At 32.8% G+C, this 26289-nt stretch overlaps 1 protein-coding gene across 12 annotated transcripts in view; it reads right to left on the bottom strand.

The window, feature by feature from the left end:
• The window catches only part of Raskol (Ras GTPase-activating protein raskol), a 294929-nt gene that overhangs the window by 136384 nt on the left and 132256 nt on the right, over nucleotides 1-26289 (bottom strand). For 6 of the 12 annotated variants that reach the window (XM_072887913.1, XM_072887909.1, XM_072887911.1 and 3 more), the window contains exons 3-4: nucleotides 18771-18812; nucleotides 12674-12860 (exon numbers count right to left, since the gene is read on the bottom strand). In XM_072887913.1, the coding sequence (XP_072744014.1) occupies nucleotides 12674-12860; nucleotides 18771-18812 (229 nt within the window). Of the gene's footprint in view, nucleotides 1-4629; nucleotides 5741-12673; nucleotides 12861-18770; nucleotides 18813-21070; nucleotides 21216-21358; nucleotides 21529-26289 lie in introns of those variants that run through there. The other 6 variants (XM_072887916.1, XM_072887910.1, XM_072887918.1 and 3 more) reach the window with 5 other exon arrangements.

Below are 26289 nucleotides of genomic sequence, written 5' to 3'. Positions count from 1 at the left end.
TATTTTACAGGCAAGTCTTTTCGCGAAAATTCTGCAACAACTATCATCTCCTTTTACATAAAATCTAATACCAAAAGGTAGGTTGGTATTGTCTGTAGGAAATTCGAAGAAACACGTAAGCAGATACTCCTGTCGTCCTTTGCTCATTTTCTCGCCCTTTGGCGTTTGCACACCCATCCCGTCTCGAGATTCCATCTCTCGGAGCAGGAGAAGGAGGTTGCAGATGCGTGATATTGCAAAAGATGCGGAGGAGGAAATAGGTAGGCATCTCACGACAGCGAGAAGAACGCGAAGGACGAGGTGGCGGAAGAGGAAAGAACCCTCGAGACGAAACAAAGCTACCATTACTCTCATTCCCCAGCTGACGGTATGCGCCTCGTAAAGCTTCTAATTATTAATGTATCTAATGTATAATGGTAGAATACGATCTCACAGCGCGAAAGAAGGCAATCGGAACGCGTGGTCGGATGATGATTATTGTTATACCCTTTGTTGCGTGCTCGTTTTGCGTGCTGCTCCTGTTTTGAAATTTATCCGGAGCTTGTTACCGTTGCGTTAAATTCTTGCAATGTGAATCAGTTTAAAGCCTTTCAAATCTCTTTCATTGTACTCGATTCGGTAAAATAAAGAATCTCTATTTGAAATATATACAGCGGTAAATTTCACTTAATTTAAAATCTTAAATATATATATATATATATATATGCACATATATATTTGTAAATAAATATATATACATAAAATGTATACAATATATAAACATGTACTTCAATATTTGTCTTTAAAAATACTTTATTTCAATTGAAATTACTCAAAATAAAAATAAATAAAATTTTGTACTTTTCAAGACTTGTCACATTACAAGACTTGTTATTAATTTGATGCAAATTCTGAATAAAGATATATGGAAAAAAATCTTTAATTAAGTTAATCAGAAAATCCAGGTTACAATACCGTTACATAGAAATTATTAAATTACGTTATAAAATTGGCAATTAGCCATAAATTAACGATCACGGAGAAAATTCATCGTGCATAAAATCCTCTGATACCTACCACACAAAGGCCTTTATAAATCAGATGTGATGCAAAAGATAAATGTAATAAATTTAGCATCTATCGTGTCTCCCTCCCCTCCCCCCATCCCGCATAGAATGAAATCATGCATTAAATCGATCGCGAGAGAAAATATATCTCTCTCAAACAACGAAACGACGATAGTCGCAATTAGAGGAGATGGTTTATACCGCATGAAACCAAAGTACGAGAGCGCGGAGTCGTCTTACATCATTACACATTCGCTTGCGTTACCAGGTTGCGTACAAAGCGCGCATACGCGCCTCTCGAATTGCCTCCTCTCCTTTACACCACGTCAACCTTATCCCGAACAATCCGAAGCAACCTGATGCGCGATAATGGCGATTAACTATTTATTAAAAAAAAAAAAAAAAAAAATTCACGGAACTCGGAATTTCTCGTCAAAAGGAGACGGCGTCGTTCTATGCCACTCCCTCTTGCGAATTATTATATCATTTGAGATATTATTAACCGCGTTAATCCTCAAGGCGGTAGTTCTGACACTCGTCTTCATTTCGTACTTCGGATAAAAAAGAAAGAGGCTGAAATGGACCATTCGATGCGCGCGCGGTTTCATATTTAGAACGATCTGCATAACCGCACCTCCTTGCTGCGATTTCGTTCCGCCAATTAATCCGTGTAACCGTTTCCTTCGCGCTGCGTTATTAATGACCGCGGAATGTCGGTACATGGAAATTATATACATGTTCGTATTCTTTATATAAGTCTCGACAAATGGACCTTTTCGAACAAACAGCGCAATCTATCGTTTATCTTGTTTTAAAAGGCAACATTCTTTCCCATTATTTTATTGTAGTTTCTTTTTCATAGCTCGAAAGATCTTAAAAAATAATTATATTCACTTTAAGTTCGTTCGCCAGGCTCCAGGGTAACATGAATTTGATAAAAAGAATTTGACAGACACCAAATTCCACGAAGGTTTATGCATTCTGGTTGATTGATTCAGAAGAAACAGAATAAAAGGACTCGCAACAACTCTATGACATCTGCGAACCACATTAACACTTCTGGCATCACATTGCGTTTAAGAATTTGAAAGTCTGTATGATTGTAAGTTTCAATTAATTTGTAATGGCTGAAGAGACAAAAGTTATTGTCGAAATGTTCCATTTTTTCTTTTAATTTTATTTTATGACGACTTTTGACGAATTGATGTATTATAATAATAAACCGAAACAACACCTATAGCTTGTTCGCCTATTACTTAATTACTCAAATTTTTAATTATATTCAATTCAATTAATTAATCGTATATTTTTTCTAGATATGAATTATAACTATTATCGTTTTATATGTAACGATTTTTCAACATTATGTGACTCGAATTTCTATTTTATGGAGATGTGATAATTTTTTTAAATATACATATTGTAACCTGAGATATATAAAAATATACATACATATACTTACTTATCTGATCATATTTCAAATTATAAAAATATCAAAAATGGAATATTCATATAACATTTTTATTTATAATTTTAATTAAATCGGATCCCACGTAATACATTCGTATTTAATTAACTTCATTACGTGCATCACCTTCTTTTGCGCAACAGGCGAGTCCGATCTAACAATTTACAATGTATCCTCATTACTTTATCATAACGGTTTTTTCTTTTTTTATTGTGAAAGTGGAATCACAAAAATGCAATTTCACCGCGTGTGAAGAATCGAGTCCTGCTGGATAGCCAGTTTCATGTCGGAATCATAGCGGACAGCGATTTTTAATTAAATGTGCGGACGTTTCAATTAAAATCGTCGAGCGGAGAGGCAACACGCAGTCGGGTCTCTTTTCTTCCTCTTTATATTCGTCCATTCGTCCATTCGTCCCTTCCCCATTTACAGGGATGATAAAAACAGGACGATTCGAATTTTAAATCCGCTTTAAAGAAGTGTCGTAAATAATTCATGTCTTACTTACAGATTGCGAAAGAGCTCGAAGGGGATTTGGCGGCATTAGCAGTGATTCCGGATAAAAAGAGGCGATAACGGATGTCAATCCAATCGATGAAATACAATTACGCGCTTACGTATTCGCACCACTGGCTTCACTTCTTTATTTGTATTTTTATTTTCAGTTACTTCATATCTGCAATATATTACGCTGTTTTTCCATTTCTTTGGCTTCTCTCTCTTTCTTTTGTTTATTTTTCCGAGACATTTACAGCTTTTGTGAAAAGACAATAACGCATTTTCCCCTAATTTTGCTCTGACTTCGATTTTGTACCAGCTTTAACGAATTATCGAATTTCTAATAAGAATTTATTTTACATTATAATTGTGTTATTTTTTTTTACTTTCTTATTTTCCATTTCACGAGCTGTTGCTTCGAGTCATATTTTTCCTTCGCTATATACGCTTTCGTTCGATGTTTTAGCAGATGCTGCCAGTCCCGACTTCTCTACCGATCGCGGAGTCTCGAATGCGAAAGGCGTCAGGTTGATGTAACGTCGAGGGATGAAAAATGAAAATTTTACAGGAAAGAAAAAAAGGTGCGTAGTATCCGATTGATTCCGTCGCCCAATAAAAAAACATGAAATTCCTTTAACTCGAATCTAAAATTTCGCAACATAAAGCAAAGAAAAGGAAATAAAACAAAGCTTATATAAAAAAAATCTAAACGTGAAATGTGTTTAGCAATTTGTGCGATGAAAATATGAGATAAAAAATCAGATATGACGAGAAAAAAAAGAAAAGTTTTTTCTAATATATTGGAGAGGAGCGTTTTTACAAATATTTATTACAATTTGTGCGGATGATGAATAATATATCTTACGCGATAACGCGGTCGCGGTAAATCTGGACAATGCGACATGATTTTACGGACAATGTAACGTCACGTGAAGCATGCAGTACACACATTCTCGGTATTTAATGACGTGAGGCAAACGTGAAGTTGTGGTTTTCATTTCCGCAAAAAGACCCTGAGCTTCTCCCGACGTCCGCATAACTCGTATAGCGACATTGCTATTATTGAAACAATGTGCGAGAAGTGTGTTAATCATGAATAATATTAACAAAGCGGTTAAAGCTAGCGAAGAATTTATATCCCAAAGCAAAATAAAGAAACCAAGAGTTTGTTTAAAAAAAAAAAAAAAACCTTTGTATTTAAAATAATAATAATGCTGATATTTTATCTTTCAATACATCCATTTAATCTAGTTCTTATATAATTATATATCTAATTTTTCATTTTATATTTAGAATATTAATATCAACTTCTTCCTCTATACAATTACAATCGGAAATTGCAGTATCTTATCTACATCTTGGTAAAATATGAGAAAGACAAAGAGAGAGAGAGAGAGAGGAAAATTCGACCTTCAGTGCTCATTTGCGCAAATGGTTAATAATTTGATATTAAGAGAGAAGAGTACTCGAGTTCCATAAATAATCTAATAAATTTTTAGCTGTGTAAATTAGGACGATGCAATTAAATATCTGTCCATTTAAATGGCGCTCATTAAAATGATTAAGAAAGGTTTTTTTTTTCTAAAGAAACAAATTGCACGATTTCCTTTGACTTACAAACGTTGCCCGAAGTAGGACTATCATCTTTGGGGCTTAAATCCAAATGATTCTTCTTTTTTCGTCGCATAATAGAGTTCCACACCTTCTTACGACTCATCCTCACGTCACGATGACAATCACGCAATCGAGATGATAGTCGCGCTCAACGCGGAACGTCTTCGTTCCGTTTACGACCACACTCTCGTACGGTACACAGGAGTAATGGTCCAACAAGCGGGTCACCCGACCTCTTTTCCCTCAATTAAACACGCCTCTTATCCACGCGTCATCGTCAAACAGCAAACAACGCGACCACTCCCTCTGGATATACCGGAATCATCGGCCAATCTCAATAAATTTGCGATGATATTTTCATGCTTTTTACTCACGCGGTCGAGTGCTAAAAATATATGCCAGCACTTAAAGCACGCACGTTTTTCTCTCGGATGAAATATCTATACGAGAGACTATAAACGTGACAAGATGCAAAACTGATCCACACCACACCATCTGACTTTTCTCAACACAAATGTTTTTCTTGGCACTCGCTCTTCTGAAAATTGTTCTCGCTAGACGAGACTCATTCAGTCAACAGTCTTTCGATGAATGAGAGGAGAGAGATCGCGACGCGAGTTGGGTGAACAATGCAAAAGGAAAGAAGTCGCCCGTTTGGGATGCGTGTACCACAACGACTGCCACGAAGCCGCTCGCTTGGCTCGGTCGCTGAAAAGCAATGACCTAGCACACTTCACCGACTTTTATCCGCGATGCGCTCTCGCAACGTCCGTCCGACGAACGGCGTGAACGCACTTATATCGGTGCCGGGTCGGAGGAGCGGACGACGACGAGTACGACGACGAGCCGGCGTTTTATCGCATCCGGCGCCGAGGACTCTTTCGATGAGGAGGATTCCGACGGGCATTAGCCGCCGCACCAATCCGCTTGTTTGAAATCAGCGGCAGTACAAGGAGGGGCAATGTGCGACGACGAAGAATAGAGCCAAGTCAAGGGTCGAGATTAAGAAGACGATTATATTATCACTCACTTATCCATGACAATTCCATACTATTCTGTTATACGCGAAAGAGAAAAAAATTTGAAAGGTCCTCCTGAACACAATTTGATCTCAATTATTGGATTGATCAAAAAGTTTTCCTATTCGTTTATATATATTTTTTTTTTTTTTTTTTTATTTCATGAAAATATCTCATACATGAAAAAAAAAAGAATGAAAAGTTTTACAAAAAAAAGCAATTCGATATTATTTATCGTAAATGAAAAAAATTTAGAGAGTTCTTCCAAAAGTGGAGCTTTATTAATTAACGTAATGGAATGTACGGCGGAAATATATTGTACATTCTAAGAGCAAATATAAATTTCTATTCTATTTCAGCATAAAATTCGAAACGCGGTGAGATTTAAAAAAAAAAAAAAAAAACTTTCGCTTCGGATTTATAGAATTTCGAGTATAAAGTTATAGTTTATATAATTGTTTATTTAATTGAAATCACGTCGTATAAAAATATAAAATGTACGACTTACGACACGCAACTAATGAGAGAACCGACGATAATTAATATTTATTAATTTCGAATTTGTCGCAAAAGAATTAATATTTCCTGTGTACATTTTCTCTTATAAAAATGCAATTAAATACGATGATAAGCAATTAAATGATGCAAATTGGTCGATGGAAACTTTCGCGACGTTATATACGATGTAAAACAAAACAAAGAAACTTCCGGATGCCGTTCAATTTGTCTCGACAATAAAGTCACGCGCAATCGTTGACGACGCGAAGACACCACGCAAACCATCCAAGGTAGACTGCCTGTCCCTGCCTGGATCTTTGGTTTGTAATCGCCGGAGGATGTGCGGTTGTCGGTGACGATAAGTATTGGGTCATCACGGAAACTGCGTCTTTTCGAAATCAACGAATGGATTAATGCGTCGTTAAATAGTCGTGACAAATCTACAAAAAACTTTTCTTTTTTTTGTTAATTGAACAATCAGCAAAATAATAACAATATTTCGTAATAAAATGTCACGATACTGTGTATATGTGTGTGTGTGTGTGTGTGTGCGCGAGACATTTAATATATGAAAATTTTTAATATAATATTGAATATTCTTTGTCCAACAACATAAGTCTAGAACTGAAAAAATGATTTTTAACCACTTAATATTTAAGTAAATTTCCAAGTATTTGTTTAATAAACTCTAAAAACAAAATACCTTCTTTGTATTTTTCTTATAAAAAAAAAATTTGAGAAAAAATATTTTTGTTCCTAAAATTTTGTAAATTGCTTAATCTTAATCCAACATTCATAAAAACCAATTTTTGTCTGACCTATCTGTACAAGCATTCGTACATAAAAATATTCCAATTTTAATGAATATTTATGAAAATGAGTCAAGCATTTACTCCGAGGATGAGTAACTCGGAAGAATAATTCTATATATAGTTACGAAATAACGCGAAAGAAAACAACACAGTGACGAAGAATTCTCAATTTTTTTCTCTCCTTAAATCGAAGCGATTGCAAACAAGATAACGCGATGTTCGCAAAATCACACGTGGAAATTGTTAGCCTTTTCCCATACACGTCGACGTGCAATTAACCACTTCCACTATGAGCGCAAAATAATCCTCGCAAGACAATAGAGCGAGATTAGGGTCGCAAGCGTAAACTAGTGCAAACAACAATGCGATCTTAATTCTGCGCTGCATCTAAAGTATTATACGCAAAAAGTATTTTGCATTCGTTAACAAGCATGCGTTTCCACCAGAATGAATTTGTCAACGTGCGTGATCCTAATTATATAAATTATTTATAGCTTCGCACATTGAAAGACAACGCGATGACTTCCTGCTTTCTTTGTCTCATTGTCAGTGAGATACAAAATTCAATTTTGGAGTTTATAAAATCTGGATTTAGAATATTAATTAATTACAATACTTTTGCAATATCTAAATTATTTATTATTATTTATATTTAAATTATTATTTATTATTATTTAGACATTTAAATTATGTATTATTCTTATTTATATTTATATTTGAATTATATTCAAATTATTATTATTGATATAATTTTAAATTTCTACCTTTATTATGTTTATTATTATTATTTATATTTAAATTGTTTATTAATTATCTACATTATTTTAAATTACTCATAATATTTTAAGAAAAATTTCAATCTTGAATTTACAGGAATAAATTCGTTGGACACACGCGTAATCTATTGATCCTTCAAAAGCAGATATTTGACATAAAAATACATTAAGCCAAACAGAATTTCTAGTCATTATTTTTTACACTCGACCAAGAATATTCAAGCTATCACATCTATTATTGGTTACCGCAATGATCCTTTTGTCTCGACGATACAAATTATTATACTTCAGAGAAGCGGCTTCTCTGTCGTATTTGTTCTCGTTGGCGTCGCGATCGGAATCGCGATCGGATATGTCACGTTCAGTACACTTCGTGCATGCGAATCGCGAGTTTAACTCACGAGAAGACACTTTAATGGCAGCTCCACGGCAAGTAACGGTTCACGCTCGTCAGACACGAGCGTGATTTTTCTCGAGGATATCATGAATCGCGTGGAAACGATCGTCTATCTTCCATCGTCTTTACTGTCAAGTTCGCGAGACACGAGATAAGCCACATCATAAGATGTTCGATTCTATAATTAATCGAGATATGTACGTGTGTTTAAATCATGTCGGAAATCACAATCATAGAATAAGTTCAGCGAATTGAATAATTGATCTTACAGAAAGGAGAAAAACTTTTATAAAAATTGAAAAATTTAATATATTTAATATCGAATGTTTATTTTTAAATTAGTATAAATCTTAAAAATTTATAAAATTAAATTTAGATTATTTTTTATTTCGCAAGAAAATAGATTTTAGATCAGTATTGCATTGATCTCCTTAAATGCCTTTTGTCCAAAAATATATTTTATTTGATTTTATTATGTACGCGTTATCTATAAAATATATAGAAAGCTAAAATAAAATAAAAATTGCAGAGACAATAAAGTTTGTTTTTTCAAAGTAAAATGTATACGAGTGATCTATAATTTAATGTCATTAAAACATGCTTAAAATTCAAAACATAAATAGAATAAACGTAAAACGTAAAACTTCTTAAAAATCAATGTTTAATTATAAAATTATATAAAAAGAATAAAAATCTGAAATATACCTAAAATAAATATACATTGTTGTGTATCTATATACGCATACACATGTTTTATCTTTTCCCACAAAAGACTTTCTCACAGAAATACATCACGTATCACAACTTTAAAGATTTATAGATATCACCTACTAAACAAATATACTCCAACCATTCTCATTCTAATCATTCCCTTGATCCTTCGCGATTAGCATTCGTCTCTTTCATGTTTGCTCCCTATTTAATCCTCCGCGATGCTGTCGCGTGTACCGAACGTGACAGCAACGGTAATGTCGGGATCGCGTTCTCTAGGTGTCGTGAGCGCGTATATTTACGTGGGTGGAAACGCACGAGCATTCATGCGTGCACGAACGCGCCCAAGACCCACATGGTGACAGGAGGGGACACCGACCGTGTGACATCGTGCATGGTTCAGACTACCAGGATGGTTCTTCCGGCGAGGGCATTTCCGGTGCTTCAGACAATACTACGGCGATGATGATCGCGACGGGAGAAGGCTTTCAACGAGCGGCTCTCAACTCTCGACCAAACTAAGGCTTCGCTTTCTATACTTCCGCGATCACACAATGCTCGCGGAGAATAAATTGTCGTTATAAAATCGTTTAATTTAAGTGTTTATTTTTTTAGTGGAAAATATGAATTTTATATAATGCACAAACTGACAAAAGACGTGCATGCTAATAAAAAGGCTTGCCGGGATGCAAATTTGCATTAAAATATTACAATTGATATTTAATTACACACATTTAATATTTCGATATTTTTACTATTACATCCAAACATGTAATTTAATAAAACGTATCTTTTGTGTGTGAATAAGTTTTTTTTTTAAACTGCATTTATTTATAAAGAAAACTTTGCCTTGATTTGCATACTATTTTCTTCCAAATTAGATATTTTTGCTTCTTTAAAAATTCTCAGGTTTTTGCATCGCAAACAACGTGTGCACGTGATAAAGATATCGAAGGCCATCGAGTGTATATTAAAATCTACGTTGTCGGCATCGTTATATCCTTGCATCGTCATTGTGCATTCGTGCGAACTCGTTTTTCCATGCAAGCATACCATGTTGCAAAAGAAAAAGGATAATGTACGAGATTGTGAAAAAATCGTTTAAAAAAAAATCGAATAAACAAATCAAATTAATACAGACGGTATAAAATAGGATACTTTTCTTACACAATATTCAACCGTAACGAAAATTTAATATTATCCCTAAAACAATATTTTTCTAATCATTCCTGCTAAAAGAGCGTCGTTCTATGTCATGACAATATTTTCTAGATCATGCAACTCTCACGCGCAATAACCGAGAAGAATGTTCAACGGCTTTAGAAAGATGGTACAAAGAAAAAACAGAATTTTTTAGCTCAGAAATCATGCCGAAATTAGGTCACAGCTATATCTATTCGCGAGAAACACTCAAGCATTTTTCTTTCTTGCTGCTCTTAATAAAGTTTCATTGTGCAGATATTTCATGATTCACAAAATTCACAAAGATTCCACCCTTAAGATTTAAGATATTCGAACTTCTTGTTATCTTTCAAATTCTGTCAAGATTTTTTTCATTTTTTGACAATATAATGCCAAAAAATCAAGATGATTTTTTTCCTCTATGATACACGCATACACGCGTGCGCATACTCAAAATATACCAAATTATTGAAATTAAAAAAAAATTTGGTTAAAAAAATGTAAATCTTGTAACGAATAATTTTTCTTGTTGAGCTTTTAAATACTAGAACTAGATCTTTGAAATTTAATAGATAATTCTAAGAATTTTTAAAATTTAATGTATTATATAATATATAATAAATTATATTAGGATGATATATTAAATTTATATTAAATTTTAAAGATTTTATTAGAATTATATTAGAGTAGATATATATATATATATATATATATATATATATATTATATATATATATATATATATATATCATCTTTATATTGTCACACATAATTTTATAAATCTTTATTAGTTAACAAATTGCTTACTATTTCCGCCATCTAGAAGCTATGAGACAAACTAAAATACCTATAGCTGATCACAGAAAATGCACTTCTTCACAGATGATACTAAATATATCGGTAAAGTAGAAAACAACCAAGAGATAGACTCAAGCTAGATATACAATCGACGGAAATGAACATTAATAATTTTTATTAAAATTAATGTAAGACAAAGCAACGCGCGTAGATGTAAAATACTTTATAAAAAAATTACATTTTATTCTCTAACAATAGAAATCAATAAAATAGCAGATTGTTACAGGAAACTGTTTTATCTACTTGCATCAAGAAGAAGACAGAAAGAAAAATGCCTACTTTATTAAAAAGTTATAAAAAATTAATTTTTTATATATCTACTGTGAAAGTGCAATTATAATTACAATTAAAATTTGTATAACTTGCTATTATGGTAAGTAAAACATGAAATTATCTAGAATTATCTGACAACTCAATCTCAAGATTTCATCCATAGATATATCCCTTTTCTTCTAAATACAACCTCCTAAATTAATACTAATAATTTTAAAATAAAAAACTAAGCTTGTTTTTCATAACGTTTAAAACTCGCAACTTTATTACGCTGTGTGCGAGAAACGTTCCGTTTCATTTCCCGCGTAATAGCGGTTTTATCCCCACGTCGCCCTTTCGCGTTGCTGCAAAAACGAAGTGAATCGACTCCCGGGAGGGAAATGGGGAAAAGTGCACTTGATTCCTTTTGAACAATGTCGACTCGTTAAGGACGCACTGTCGAGCGGTGTCTGTCAGTCGCAGCGATGCCACCAACAATTTCAACAAAGCGCAATTAATACCGATTCTTTCGCTATTATACCAAAGACAAAATGTTAACTGATGTTAAACACCTAATGCGATTCCGCTGATACAAAGCGAAATGGTTCTGCTCGCGATGTTACGGTGAAAACATACCAGCTCGTAATATGAGATAAATTCAAAGACTAACAATCCATTGTAATTAAAATTAACAAAATTATCTCTTGTTTTCCAAATTGTTATTCACGTGTAATTATTCGTGTTTGTCATGTGTAACTGCAACATTCGTCGTGTTTTATCAAAGTTTAATACATTGTATTTATAGCATCTTTGTTGGATAATGAAAAAAAAACTTGTTTATTTAATTTAAATCGATAATCACACTTCTAACTTTTAATTAGATAATTAAATTAAAGATAGAGGTTTTCAATAAATACATATACATAATTGTCTATAATATCTATACTTATCTCTATAATATTAGATACGTTCAACTCAAACGTAAACTCACGTCGTTATTCCCTAAAATTCTCAGCCTCTTTCATTTAAACCTAATATTCGTACCTAATAATAATTTAAATCTGCATTTAAAGATAAAAGTTTTATTAAAAATAAAAAATAGTAGAGCAAAAGATAATTATATCAAGTTTACTATCAAAACGCTTTATTCTTCAATTACAGATTTGATATAAATCTTTGAGAAAATATTCTGATTGTGAGAGATATATTTAAATATAAAATGTTGAGATAAGTGTATGATACATAATGATAATTATATAAAATCACGCTCTTTTCAAAGTTTATTAGCAAAATTAGAAAATTTATTATCATTCTGTGTTATTTTTCTTTCTTCAAAGAAAGATAAATGCTAGAAATTTATCAGAGGAAAATCGACGTCAAATTGTATATTGCAGATATCTCAGAAACTGCTACCACCGTAAAATGTGATTTCGATCGGATAGCAAAAAAAGATGAGAAATATATCAAAGCGGTATGTCAGCTCGCATGAAAATGAAACCATTGCGAGACATTTGGTCATCTTATGATTAATACTGTACTTACCTATTGGAGAAGCGGTGTTGGCCTCCCGGAGACTGACAGTTTCCGGCTCGATGGCCGCCTCGTCCTCTTCGATTAGCGGCGGCGGTGGTGCCAACGGTCGCGTCTCGTATCCCCAATGCTGCCGAAAAGCACGTGCTCCGCCGTCCAAACGGACGCGTGGCAGCTCAACGAACATTGCGTCGCCCAACTGAAAGTAAGAGGCCGTCCGCCAGCGTTAAATTGGAATCATCGTGAGAAAGGAGCATTTTGAAGAATAACAACCGTACGAAAGACTTGATTCGAGAATACATCGTTTTGTTTAATGAGAACAAAAAGATTCATTCTGATAAAAGAAGTGCGTGAAACTTAGCTAAATATTGTGTCGAGGATTTAAGGACGATTGTATTAATTGCGAATTTTAAGATTAAAACAAGATATCATTATTTCAGCTGATTATAAAATGATGCAATAAGTGCGTGATATAATAAAGTAAAACACAAGATTGATGTGAAATTAGGTAATTGTTGATTCTGTTGATTATGCAAATAAATTGATACGACTACTTAATGACGGCGACTTAAATGAATTTAACTTCTCCTAATTCGTTTGCTTCTAAAATATTAATTTATATGTGATGAAACAAATTTGATGTGTATGTTTTTATGTAGGATGAGCTAAATTGATTGTAACACCTCTCTGTGAAGTTTAAATCTCACTTTTAAAATATAATTTGTACACTCGCGCGAAAAAATAAAACAGAAATAAAAAAAATGTTCTGATAACTTTTCAGAGGATAGGAGTTTCTCAAGGATTAAAACTTTCTTCAGAAATTATCATGGAATAAAACTTTTCTTCAGAAATTTGATATTTTGTTAAAAGTTTTCTGAATAGAATTTAAAGACTTTTATCGAAAAAAGTGATAACCAATCTTGATTGAATAAAAAAAGTTATCAATTTTCACGTAAATAAAATAAAATAAAATAAAATATAAATTTATTACTTTAGATTTTTATATTTTACATTTAATCACACACACACACCAAAACTTTTTTAAACGAATTAACATATTAAAAATTTTTTAGACTTTTAGAAACTTTACGGAAGTAAAGTAAGAAATTCTGAATAAATCGCCAACTTTACTGAAGTGATTGTAATGCCAATGGAACGAGCTGTACCGCATAAACATCTGGAGCTACTTGCACAAACCAGTTCTTTAAAGAGCAATGAAAACGGTACGGTCGGAAATTCATTAAATCTTCTTAATTGAAGGCACCTGTATTCACCGATAATCATCTCGTCGAAACGAGCAATAATATATTAAACAAACGTTCTTTCTTGTTACGTGTTTAGAAAAAAAAGTTCTCACTTTAACTGCGTTTGTATATTATATCACTCACTCTATTTTAATATAAGTGTTATACTTTTTGTGTAGCACACTGAACTAAAACTAAACGTCGTAAAAAATTTTATGGTAGGAAGAAAAGCTTTAAAAATATCAGTAAGCAAAGATAAAAAGATATGTATTCAAATTTTCGTTTAAATTCTTCAATCAAATATATCTTTTTCGAAATTCTTAAACCTTTTTTTATTTTCTTTTTAAATTCAAATTTTCATTTTTCTCCCTTCGAAGATCCGATTGTATAAATTTATATATTTCAAATTTATTTCTCACATCTTATATCTTTAAATCCGTAAAAACTGTCAAATATTGTATTTTGATATATTAGAATTGTTGAATTCCGCTGAGAAATTTTCCAGTTAAAGTTTTCCAATTTTGTTATTTCAGATCTCGACTTTGCTCCCTTCTCAAATTTCTTGATCCCTTTGGGAACGGAAAACATATAACGCACGAACAAGAACGAGAACGTATAGCGAAAGTTTCGTCATATACAATATGCGTATGCATTCATTTGATTCTAAAACTAGACACTCACGTAACCGCGGATGACATCCATCGTCGTGGCCGCGGGTTAACGAATTCGCGTCATCCAATTAAACGCGTTACGCACGATGTCGTCGAACGATAACCTAATGCACATTTACAAACGTCGTCTATAATCAACTGCATTGATAAATTGCCTACGGGATATGCCAACTATTAACCAAAACGCGTGTAAACCTCTGAATGACACTTATAGGCTCGCACTAGGCTTTCGTCAAAAGACGAGACTCGTGACAGAGGTCGGAGTTATTTGGAACAGAGCCGGACAGCGACTGGAGCGTGTCTGGCGGTTTATCTTGGAATATCGTAGATTGACCTGACGACAGGCTGACGTCACTAATTAAAGCTCGTTAAACGGAGGGCACGAAATCCGAGAGTCGGTAGATCATTCTTTTTTTGTTTTTTAATTGTCAGTAATTCTTTCTCTCTTCGTTTTCCCAGCATACGCGTGTTCTTATTCAGAGTGTCTACTCAAAATCTTGTGTAAAAAAATTCCCGGTAAATTCCCTGATTTTCCAGGTATTTTTATTCAAAATTACAAGTAGAGAGAATATTTTCCAATTTTTTTAATAAAACTTTCTCTTAAATAAATTTTTTATTACATACATTTTTTAATGTTTTTCATTCAAACGAAGGAAAAACAAAGAGCTCTTTAAACTTCAAGGGTTAGATTTCTAAATGTACTAAAAAAACTGAATAACTTTCATAAGATAAGCATTTTTTATGCAAACGATAATAATTTCACTAATAGTTCTACAAAAAAGTCTATGCCTAAAAATTATTAGAACATTAATTAAACAAAGTCCGAAACACCAAACGTAGAAATACCAAAATAAGACACTGATCCTATTTCGATAGTTTTAAATCACTTTTAAATAAGATTTCGCGTTATTTTTTTATCATTCTGCAATCACTTATACTTTCTGAACATTGTTCCAGTATGCATAAAAATTATTAGAATATTTATTAAATAAATTAGATCGAGACGCTGTATAACACGAAATTTTACGTAAAGCCGAGAACTACATATCGGCCAACGTCTTATTTTAATACTTATACGTCTATCGTCTTGGGCGATTTAATTTGTGTAATATTCTAATAATTGTTACGCACAGAACTATTGCAGCACTTTCAAGCGCTTAAGATCTGGCAAGAATATTAAAAAAATCGTCAAAGGACAGTGAGACGTAGCGTGATCTTGGCGCCTCAGTTTTATCTCGATTTTTCCCGGGATATTTTTTTAAATAACCGATACGTTTAATTCTATCAAAAATTTTAGAACTATTAAAAATAAAACCAAAACTCTTAACAATTAATAAGTTTCTACGAGATGAGACGCCTGCTTCAAACACATCCAAATGCACGAAATATACTATACGATAATGCGAGAAAAAAATTAATTCCGAATAATAAATTATCTCATACGTAATAAGTTATCGATTGCTCCCAGAAAGCCCGATGCTATTCCAGACCTACTCATTTTCTCCTAATCTTTCATTGATGCATCTTCAAAAGCATTTACAAAACACTCGCGCGATATTTTGTTTTACAACACTCCCGATTTCGATATATATTGCGTTACGTGCTAATCTACTAACTCTCGGATTGTTGAAGTTTTGTGAAGAATTTATGAGTTGAATTGTTTCTCGCTGAATTTTTTTGAATTATATGCACTTTTCAATATTATATGTAATTTTGATTGAAATAAACATTTATCTTGCATACAAAACATGTACGCAGTGTATATAACAAGGAACTGAGTGAACAAATAATTATATATTGATTAATTTTATATGTGATAACTACAACTCATAACGAAATTTTTCTTTCCACGTTTATCGCGATTCTTCCTTATTGTTGCTCAATTTGATAATTTTATTTCGAAGATATTAAGCATACATTGCAATCAAATTACCGATTCGATTTATATGTTGAATTATTATTTGAGACTAAATGATTAATTAAAGATTAATAATAGCAGATTCTTGTAATGAAGAATATTAAAACATCAAAATAAAAAGTGTGTCCATTTAAAAATATGCAGATTAAAATATATATATATATATAATCATAATAAAAGTATATTAAAATATTATTTAAAAATTACATCATTTTTTCTAATAAATAAAAAAAAAATATATATATATATATTCTATAAGGATATTAAATAAGAAAAATATTAACTTCTTTAATTTTCGGATCACACAAAACATTCTTTTGTAAGTCCCGATAAATTACAACGTTAATAAATGTTATCTCTCATATATCATTAATATTAAATCCTAAATAAAGACCAAGCAACCATTTATATCAATTACATCAGACTTCATTAAAGCTATCGCATTCGATGTCGTTAACCGGCTGCTCATTCTACCGACATGGACACATGACAGGCAACATGAACAAATTCAGTAGCAAAAAACTTCATTTTTGGGCCGACCAATTAAAGAAGAGAGGATCAAGCCGCGCGCGACTGCAATTGCAGTTAACGTGTTAGATGCAATTACCAGGTCGGCGCAAACCAATGTGTCCAATTACGCGAGGAACGATCAGTCAGTCTCGAAGAGCATCGTCAAGCAATCAACAATTCAGTGCCAATTAGTAATCACATTTTTTTCGAACAAGTCACCCGTAACCCTTTTTGTCGAATAGTATTTTTAGGTAATATAATTGATCCTACATTGTAAACGTAATCGATCGAGCCACAAATCAACGTCTATTCTTGTATGTTTGAAATTTTTATTAGCAAATCTCTTATAATATGTAGATTAATAAAATTTCAGTGTAAGAAATAAAAGTAAAAAGAATTATGTGTATATTTACAAATAAAATTGTCAAATCAAATTTGAAAATAAAATTTTTAGAGAAGAAGAAAACGTGAATGGAGTGATAAATTCTTTTTGTTACGAAGTAAAAGAAAGTTGCCAAATTTTTGCGTTAAGTTTCTTTAAAAAAATTTACTATTGATTCAGAGAGAGAAGAAAAATCAATTACAAGTAAAAACTAATATATTTCTAATATGTCAGAGATCTATTATTGACTTTGATGATTATTCCGCCAACGCAGCTCCGATATCGTATTTATTGTAATATCGGCCTACACATGACACAGATATCAAAATGTTTTGTGATTACGTGTGCGAATGCAGTGCTTGCATTTATTTATCGCTCGTCCACATCGCGTTTATTGACGACAACAATAGTAATGCAATTCCTAGATAGATAAACACGGTTGGCCATTAAACCTTTCACGACCGAATCGTCGCTCGACGGCGAAGTGCACAGACAAAGAAAAGAGCTACGTGCGTGGAAAGGAAATTACGATTGATTCTACGACGAAACTCAACACAAATACGAAGCGAAGACAAGATGGAAGACAAACCCATCATCTGGGATAAGATGCAATTGTATTATTGAGACACGCGAGTCCTCAGGAAACGATGATGCGCAACGAAAACACGCAAGAGTATAACAATGTGGAATTGAACGGAACTAATTGAACAGGGAATTCGATTCTTAAGAAATTCCAATAAATATATTGCAGAGATGAATCAATTTAAGAACTTCAGACACAGATATTCGTTCAATATTAATCATGCCAATTATATAAACAATTAAAAATATATAATGTATAATGTACAATTAATAAATAAATATTACACTATATATATCTTTTTTGAGATCAAGAAATAGCAAAACACCAAACATTAGCTGCTGCACTTGGTAAGATGTTGAAGAGATGCATAAAATCATTGTTATTATTCAGGTTGCAAGACAAATCTTTGCTGATTTAATTCCATCTGATTCAAACCTCTTTCGTTTGTTTTGTCTCTTGTCCTTTTATCGTGTTCTTCTCGCGTCGTCTTATCGTGAGTTTAAAAGCAACAAATAATTAATTTTGTCCTTTAATTCACGAAACAGCAAAGATATCAAAGCAAGGAGGCTCGAATTAATCTTCGTATTACACTTTGCAACGCAAATCCAGCGCGTGTATATTCCTTTGTGTGCAAACATTGTAGACGTTAATCAAGATGTTTGCGAGATATGAAAAGATTTAAGGATATGAAGATAAAAAAGGCAGAGCAAACAGCTATGACACACGAGCGGGACGCAACATTGATGTATTAGAGAGTGACACCAAGGCATTAGCAAAAGATAAAAAGAAAGAGGAACAAACCTTGTTATGCGACTTGAACATACAGGCGGTCCCGGCGAATAGCTGCATCCAAAGGAAAGATACAAATCGATTACTAATCGCATTCACTTTTTGTCCCGGAGAATCCAGAGAGATCAATTATATCGGCGGATCTTTCTGGATTGTTTTTTTTTTTTTTTTTGGTACGCAGTTCAAGATCGTATGTTTGTTGAAGATGATATAATCTGTCTCTCACTGGAATTTATTAAATATAATAATAAAAGAAATAAAAAATAATATTATTTCTATATTCGTAATTAATAATACATAACTATTATAATCTTGCAATGCATTGCAAATTATAATATGTATAATTTTATATAAAGCACATCAAATATACCTAATTTATAATCGAGCTATCTAACTATTCGGGAGTATAATTAAATACGCATCACGTCATTGAAATTTGTGTTCGATATAAGAATATATTATATATATATATATGTATATTAAATAAATAAATAAATACTTTAATAATTATAAATTAAATATATATATATATATATATATATATATATATATATATATATATATATATTATTACTTACTATATTTAATGTATATATACAATATCCATGTATTATATATATAATTCTGTCAATATTGTTTAAATACCATGTAATGCAAATTAATTAATGCTTTAATCTCAATAATTATTATAGAATTACAAATTTATTTTTTCGAGGGGAAGAATCGTCTCGGAGAAACATTTGAAATGCATTGGATGCTGCACCGAATCGCGAAATCGCTTTGTGAAAAAGCGCGGGTGACGACAAGAAACCTACAGCGATAATTGCGCCAAGATTGTGTTATAAATGAGAAGGATGAGACAAATAAAAAAAAATGTGCGTCGTTGCCTCGAAAATGAATTATAGCCGCCTTGCGAAATTCCTCTTTCAGGCCTTCATTAACCCTTTCGTTCTTGTGCAGACGTACGTCCGGCGAAATTCATTTGACGTGTGCTATGAATGCGCATATTCTCCGCGCGATAACGTGCTACGCTATGAAAACACGGTACACGTAGCCCGACATTAATCGCTAACCTTTAATTCGACGCAATAAAACACATTGAAACGCGATTTAATGCGCCGCCGGCGACGCCAAAGGCGAAAAAGTATTACATCTTAAACACATCTACCGTCGCCGTTAGAGTACAGTGCGCTCTTAGCAATGAAAGCTTTAAGAATCATTATAATTAACCGCCCACCCGTATCTCGTAATTTATAGTTTGCAACGTCATTGTCCCCCTGCCTGCATTCTTTTACCGACCTTGGAGGAAAATCTACTCTTTCACGAAACTGATTCATTTTTATGAAGTGATTTATTCTGAGAAGTCTCTTTTATTTTTACTATTTAAAAATATGTAATGTCGTTTTATATAATATTTACTAAAAACTATAGGTAATGATATAAATCTAATTATCGATTAACATAATGTTAATACAATTAATATTTTATACACTATCGCGAACTTAATAACCAGGAATATTCTTGCATCATGATTTTGCACAACTATTCGCATTTAGAAAACATGCTTAGCAGATTGCGAAACGTGATCGATTTTCGAAAAAAGAATCGATTCGAGATATGCATCCGTTAAACTTAATCTTTGGATACAAAGTAATCTTCGTAGAGACGTGATTACAATAGATCGTCACGTCGAGTCTGCTCCGTTTGATCCATATGATAAACCAGTTTCGATTCGATTACGCGCATGTCACGTATGCCCTCTTTTCCCCGGTTATCGATCTAGTAATAATAAAATCGATTCACGTCCCGGAAGTGTCTCTCAGTCTAGATAATAAGATACGCACGTGTCCATTTATGTTAGGCTTTCTTACCGCGTCTGCTACCTATTTCTCCGCCGTCATTTCTGACGTCGACTAATTGAAAAAGTTCCCTAAAATAACGGCTCTCATGATAACGAGGACGATTGAAAGAAAAATATATCGTAAAATTTTGACGCGAGCTACTTGACAGAATAATGCTCATCACTTGACAGAATGACGTTCACTAAACGATTAAAGTGAAGGGACCTCGTAGTAATAAACTTTTTCTTGCATAATTTATATATGTCTTTAAAATAAAAAAATTGTAAGGTTGAAAAACAGAGAGAGAGAGAGAGAGAGAAAGAAAGAGAATTATCTTTTAATTTTGTAATTGTTTATATATAAAAACAAAGATTCTAAAACATTCTGTATATTTGAGAAGAAAATTTTGACGGTTTTATCATGTTATAATTTTCATTACCATACAAATACTACAATCATGAAAACACTCACCATCTCGATGCTTGCGATCCAGCTTCACGTTAACAATACATTGTAAAATTCTTCGTAAGCAACATGAAATCGTCGTAATAGTTGTTATCATCAAATTCTTTTTTTTTCTTTTGCCACCGCAATCTGAATCATCACGATCCTTTTTCTTCGAAAAAAAAAAAAAAAAAAAAAAAAAAAGAGAGAAAAAGCGAGAAAAAGAGGGCAAAGAGTAACGACAGAGTCTCTGACTCGAAACGAAGTGAAAAGTTTGCTATTTATGTATTTACTGAGAGCTTCGTGTATATATACCATATGATGAACCCGCTAAAAAGAGAGCTTTCCACAGGAGAGTAGACACAAAGCGCGAGACAAAGAGAAAGAAAAAGAGAGGGATGTAGAACCACGTAAATTTCTAACGAGGAGCCACTTCACCAGTAGCTCGGAGATGTGGAGCAACTGGTGAATATCTCGAGCTCGTGCGACTTTCTAAATAAAGCCAATAAACAACGGGTATAGTATCGAGCGATAACAAGGACGTCTCTTTATATACATACTCTCTTTACGAGCGGAGTGTAACTAAGAGATATCTAAAATAATAAATACATTACATTACAATATATTAAATACGTCAATAATTTTTTCGTTATTTATTTTCTTTAGTTATTTCTTTATTTATTTTCATTTATTTTACATATTTTTATTAACTATTATTTTATTTATTATTAATTTTTATTTATTAATAATTATTTTTTTTTTATTTATTTTCGTTACTTTCTTATTTCATATACTTTAAATATCCAAAGTAGAATCTTAGTCTTTTTCATCTCAGAATTGTTTTTTAAAAAGAAAATAATATCGATTTGAAAAATGCCACTAACATTTCTATGTATATTTTCACAGAAAATATTTTCTTGCATTATAAATATCGACACCTAAAAAATATATGTAGGATAAAAAATTAATAGTACTTTTTGCGAATTGATATATTCTTCTCATCTTTGTCTGATCAAGGTAGCAGTCAAAAGACTTTTTATTCCATGTGATGATCGTTATTAAAATCTATGCTGCTAAGGGTAAGTCTCATTAAAAAGTGCTGCGAGCTACTACGAATTTCTAAAGAGCTACTTCAAGTATCAAAAAAATGGAACAAGTTGAGAGACTGTTGGCCTCATCATTTTTTCTCTCTGTCCTAACATATCTGCATATTTGAAATAGAATTTAGCGAAAACTTGAAAGAAAAATGTCAATAATTTTATTACTAGAAAAATAGTTTGACTAAAATATAGCTCCGTACAAGTAGTTGTAGCTAATTTGACATTTCTTTTGTCAAAAGTTCTGGACTATAATATAGTATTTCACAAAAAATATAACGAAAATTATTTCGTCTATTCAACACACTCGCGCATCTTTACATCAATGTATCTTTGACAAAATATGCGTACAAAATGCTGCTACAGGCGGCTTCTGCGATGACGTTACAACGTCGAACAAAGAGGAGAAATACTTTTTTTACCGCGAATAGAATACCGACCTTCCTATCAGCCCGATAATATCCCATCCGGCTTATTTTTACCCCTCTTGTTCGCCGACACGATGCTCGAGGCAGACCTTATATAAATGCACCCCATTGCTACCGCACTTCTCCTCTATATAAGCACCCCCTCGATCCTTGAGCCACGAAATATCGTGACCTTCTGATCTCCGGTGGTCTCTCGCGCGCGCGTCTGGCAGTTAAGCTTCGTTTCGACTGTATATTCTCTTTGGTACACATTGCTGGTATTAAGCCGAAGAGATTATTGCGTGGAAGTAGCGTTCTATCCCATTCGAGGTGCTCTTTCAGAGATCGGTGGATTTAATATTCTTAATATATTCCACAGTGAATAATATAGCAATGAGATTACGAAACTGAATCGTTTAATCAGCAACGGATGTTGCTCTACACAAGTGTAGAGAATTATCATAAATTGCGAACGATAAAACAGCGCGAAATAATATCGTGGATAAATTTTAATTACATTCTACTCTGGCGTAATTCGATAAATAATCGCGCGATCCGTAAATTTGACATAAAATTTGTGCGACGTGATTAATACGATCCCTTGGAACATGATTTAATCGCAGAAATTAATTATGCGACAATGTTTAATAATTTCTGGTGCGAGATACATAGATTATGTTAAAAAATTAGCTGGTTAAAAGCCAAGCGTTTCGCTCGCCCATGAATAATGTATGCAACGTGTGTTACGTTTCCGTGCGCCGTGTGTTCTAAAATTATCCCGTACGACATGCAAATTGCACATCTGTGATTTTCGCAGATTATACAGGTCCTCGTCCAGACTCGGTTGATTTTTAAGTATGCCGGTACGTACGTAACTACGGTAGAGATTTTCTAGCTTAATTTAGTAAAGGGGCTTTTGTGGATGTATCTGCTCTCGCAAGAAAATTCTCTCTCTTGATTCTAATCCAAAATCTTCTTAGAAAACCCTTAATGCGAGATAATACTTTAACGAATCTTTCCCTTTCCCAGCTATGAAATCTGTAAATCTGCTTTTATACATAAATTATTCCACTTATGCCTCTTTCATTTTTTCAATATAAAATATGAAAGTTTTATAGAAATTATTACAAAAGACATTTATGTACAATACATCTAATATATCTTGAAATATTATCATATATTATAGAAATATCTTTTTTACGACGAAAAGATATATTCTCTTCCAAATTTGTCAAAAAAAAAACTCACAAATAAAATAAAGTATAGAATTGTCTATTTTTTATATTTGTTTTATGTTATAAAAATAATTGTTAAATATTACAATAATATTACATTATTTTATATATATATATATATATATATATATATATATATATAATTATATACAAAGTACAACATTAAGTGTAAATGTGAAAACTTAAATGTAAAAACTTATTTTATTTCTGAACGATAAACTGTCATGACATCTTTCCGCAATATTACACCAAGGTAGAGCAATGTAGAGAAGACCATTATTCTCGTTACACGAAAACTGGAAGACAGAATATGGCAGCAGACTAGGGGTGGTCAATATTTTACACTATCGCGCAATGCCTCAATTACAATTTATAATGAGTTTTCGCCCTTAATTACAGACGACATCCTCATCCGAGAATTACTAGGAGGCCGAAGTTAAACAAGCTTTCCAGATTTACAAGCCTTTCCTCTGACAGTTCTCTTCTTCGTTTCTCCCTCTTTCTCTCTCTTTCTCTCACTATCGAGGTCCAACGAATTTCTCGGCTCCGCCCTCTCTGAGGGGTGATTCTGGCGGTAAGAGGAGCTCGGAGGTGATACGAAAGGGCGAAGTCGATTTATCTAGCGGGGAGTCGAGGAGGTCCTTAGTCCCGAATCCTCCTAGGATCCCTTTCACGAGGTACAAGATACGTATAGAGTACGTCTTGGGTAGTCTATATCGAGGAAACCCGAGAAAAATCTCCTCTGCTGAAAATGCGGACCGTACCTCCTCCCCGATCCCATAAGCCAACGCTTCGGAAAAAAGGATCGGGAGCGCAAACGGCGGTCGATGAGAGAGGACAAACGTTTCCGACTCCAGCGACTCTCCTCCATCGACGAGATCACTTTCGCGAAAGAGATAGATAGACGATCGGCTGAAACGGTTCTGATATCTCATTGATCATCAGTTCATGCAACAGAAAATAAGATGCCTCGAGGAAACGAAGATCAAAGTGTCACAGGCGCGACGCGCTGTATCGCATCCGAATTCTTGAAGGAAATATTCAATAACACGTCAAACGATCAGTGTGATCACAAGAAGCAAACAATTTGAAAGGAAAAGAAAAATGTATCTACGTGCGTGTGATTCGGCTCGACGTATTAATAGCGGTGCGATAATAGCTATAATTTTCCGTGATTCTAGTTAAGAAGAAGAGAATTAAAAATTCAAAAGTTTATTGATAAAGAGAGATTATTTCCATAATTCTCCGTAATAAAATATATATATGCACCATCATATATTGTATAATATGAGCTTCAAACACTTGCAATATTATTACAAAATATATTATTAATGCTATTACAAAATAATATTACAAATTAATATTATTACAAAATATTATTACAAGGTAGGTAGTTCATTACAGTGTATGCAACTTTGAAAAAAGAAAATGGAGAAAGAATGGACCTTAAAAAATGCAGCATAAATAATTTAAGGATAAAACTTTAAGCATGTATAATGTTAGTTATACATATATGATTAATAATAAAATAATTAGATAGTGTCTACACAAAATTTATCCTGTAATCCTCGACATTAATTTTATGATATTAACATACTTAGCTGACATGTAATGTAATAATTACTAAAATTAAATATCATAAAAAAATCATTTACAAATTAATTCAGAACAATCAATTTTCGTTTATTAAAGATCTAATTATGTATTCTTAAAAATAAAAAAAAACCTACATATCAGAAAGAAACTAAATGCATTGATGCGCAAATAAAAAAAGACATAAATCTCGTAAATAATAATAAAGGAAAATAGATAAACTTGAAGACGACTTCGACCACGTCAAAGGAATAGGGATGCATTTAATCGCGAATATTTCATTCCTCTCACGTTTAAACGAGACCTCATAAACGAGACGAAAAGGAAAACGAGAAGTAGGAGAACGGAAAGTAAAAGATAGCGAAAGGGGAAGAGAGGCGACGACTTAATACACAAAAGCGTCCCGTTGACCTTCGGGGAACAATTCTATAGATGGGGTTACGTTTTCTCTCTCGTGTGTCGTACGTGACGAGTACGAGAACGCGCGCCATATGAAATCCACAGAATTCGCCAACACATGACGAGGAAGACGAATCAAGATATATTTTCACGCAAGAATTATCACGACGCTGACGTTGTTGATTTGTTGATAGCATCTCTGATTAATTAAAATAAAACATTATACATATGATGATTATAAGGAGCTCTTTACATTCTTAATTATATTTTAAAATATAATAGAAATTACATTGCATATCATCCAAAAATATGTTAGTATTATAAAATTAATGTCGAGGATTATAAGATAGATTTCGTGTAGACGTTGCATAATTATTTTATTATTAACTACATATGTATAACATTATACATTAAAGCTTAACGTTTTATCCTTAAATTATTTGTTTTATGTGTATATTTATTTAAGATCCATTCTTTTTTCATTTTCTTTTTTTTAAAGTTGCATATACTGTAAT

The sequence above is a fragment of the Anoplolepis gracilipes genome, chromosome 3 (assembly GCF_047496725.1).
Source record: "Anoplolepis gracilipes chromosome 3, ASM4749672v1, whole genome shotgun sequence".
In the NCBI taxonomy this organism is placed as follows: Eukaryota; Metazoa; Arthropoda; class Insecta; order Hymenoptera; family Formicidae; genus Anoplolepis; species Anoplolepis gracilipes.
Note: the sequence above shows the minus strand (reverse complement) of the source record. Positions and strands in the feature narration are given on the sequence as shown.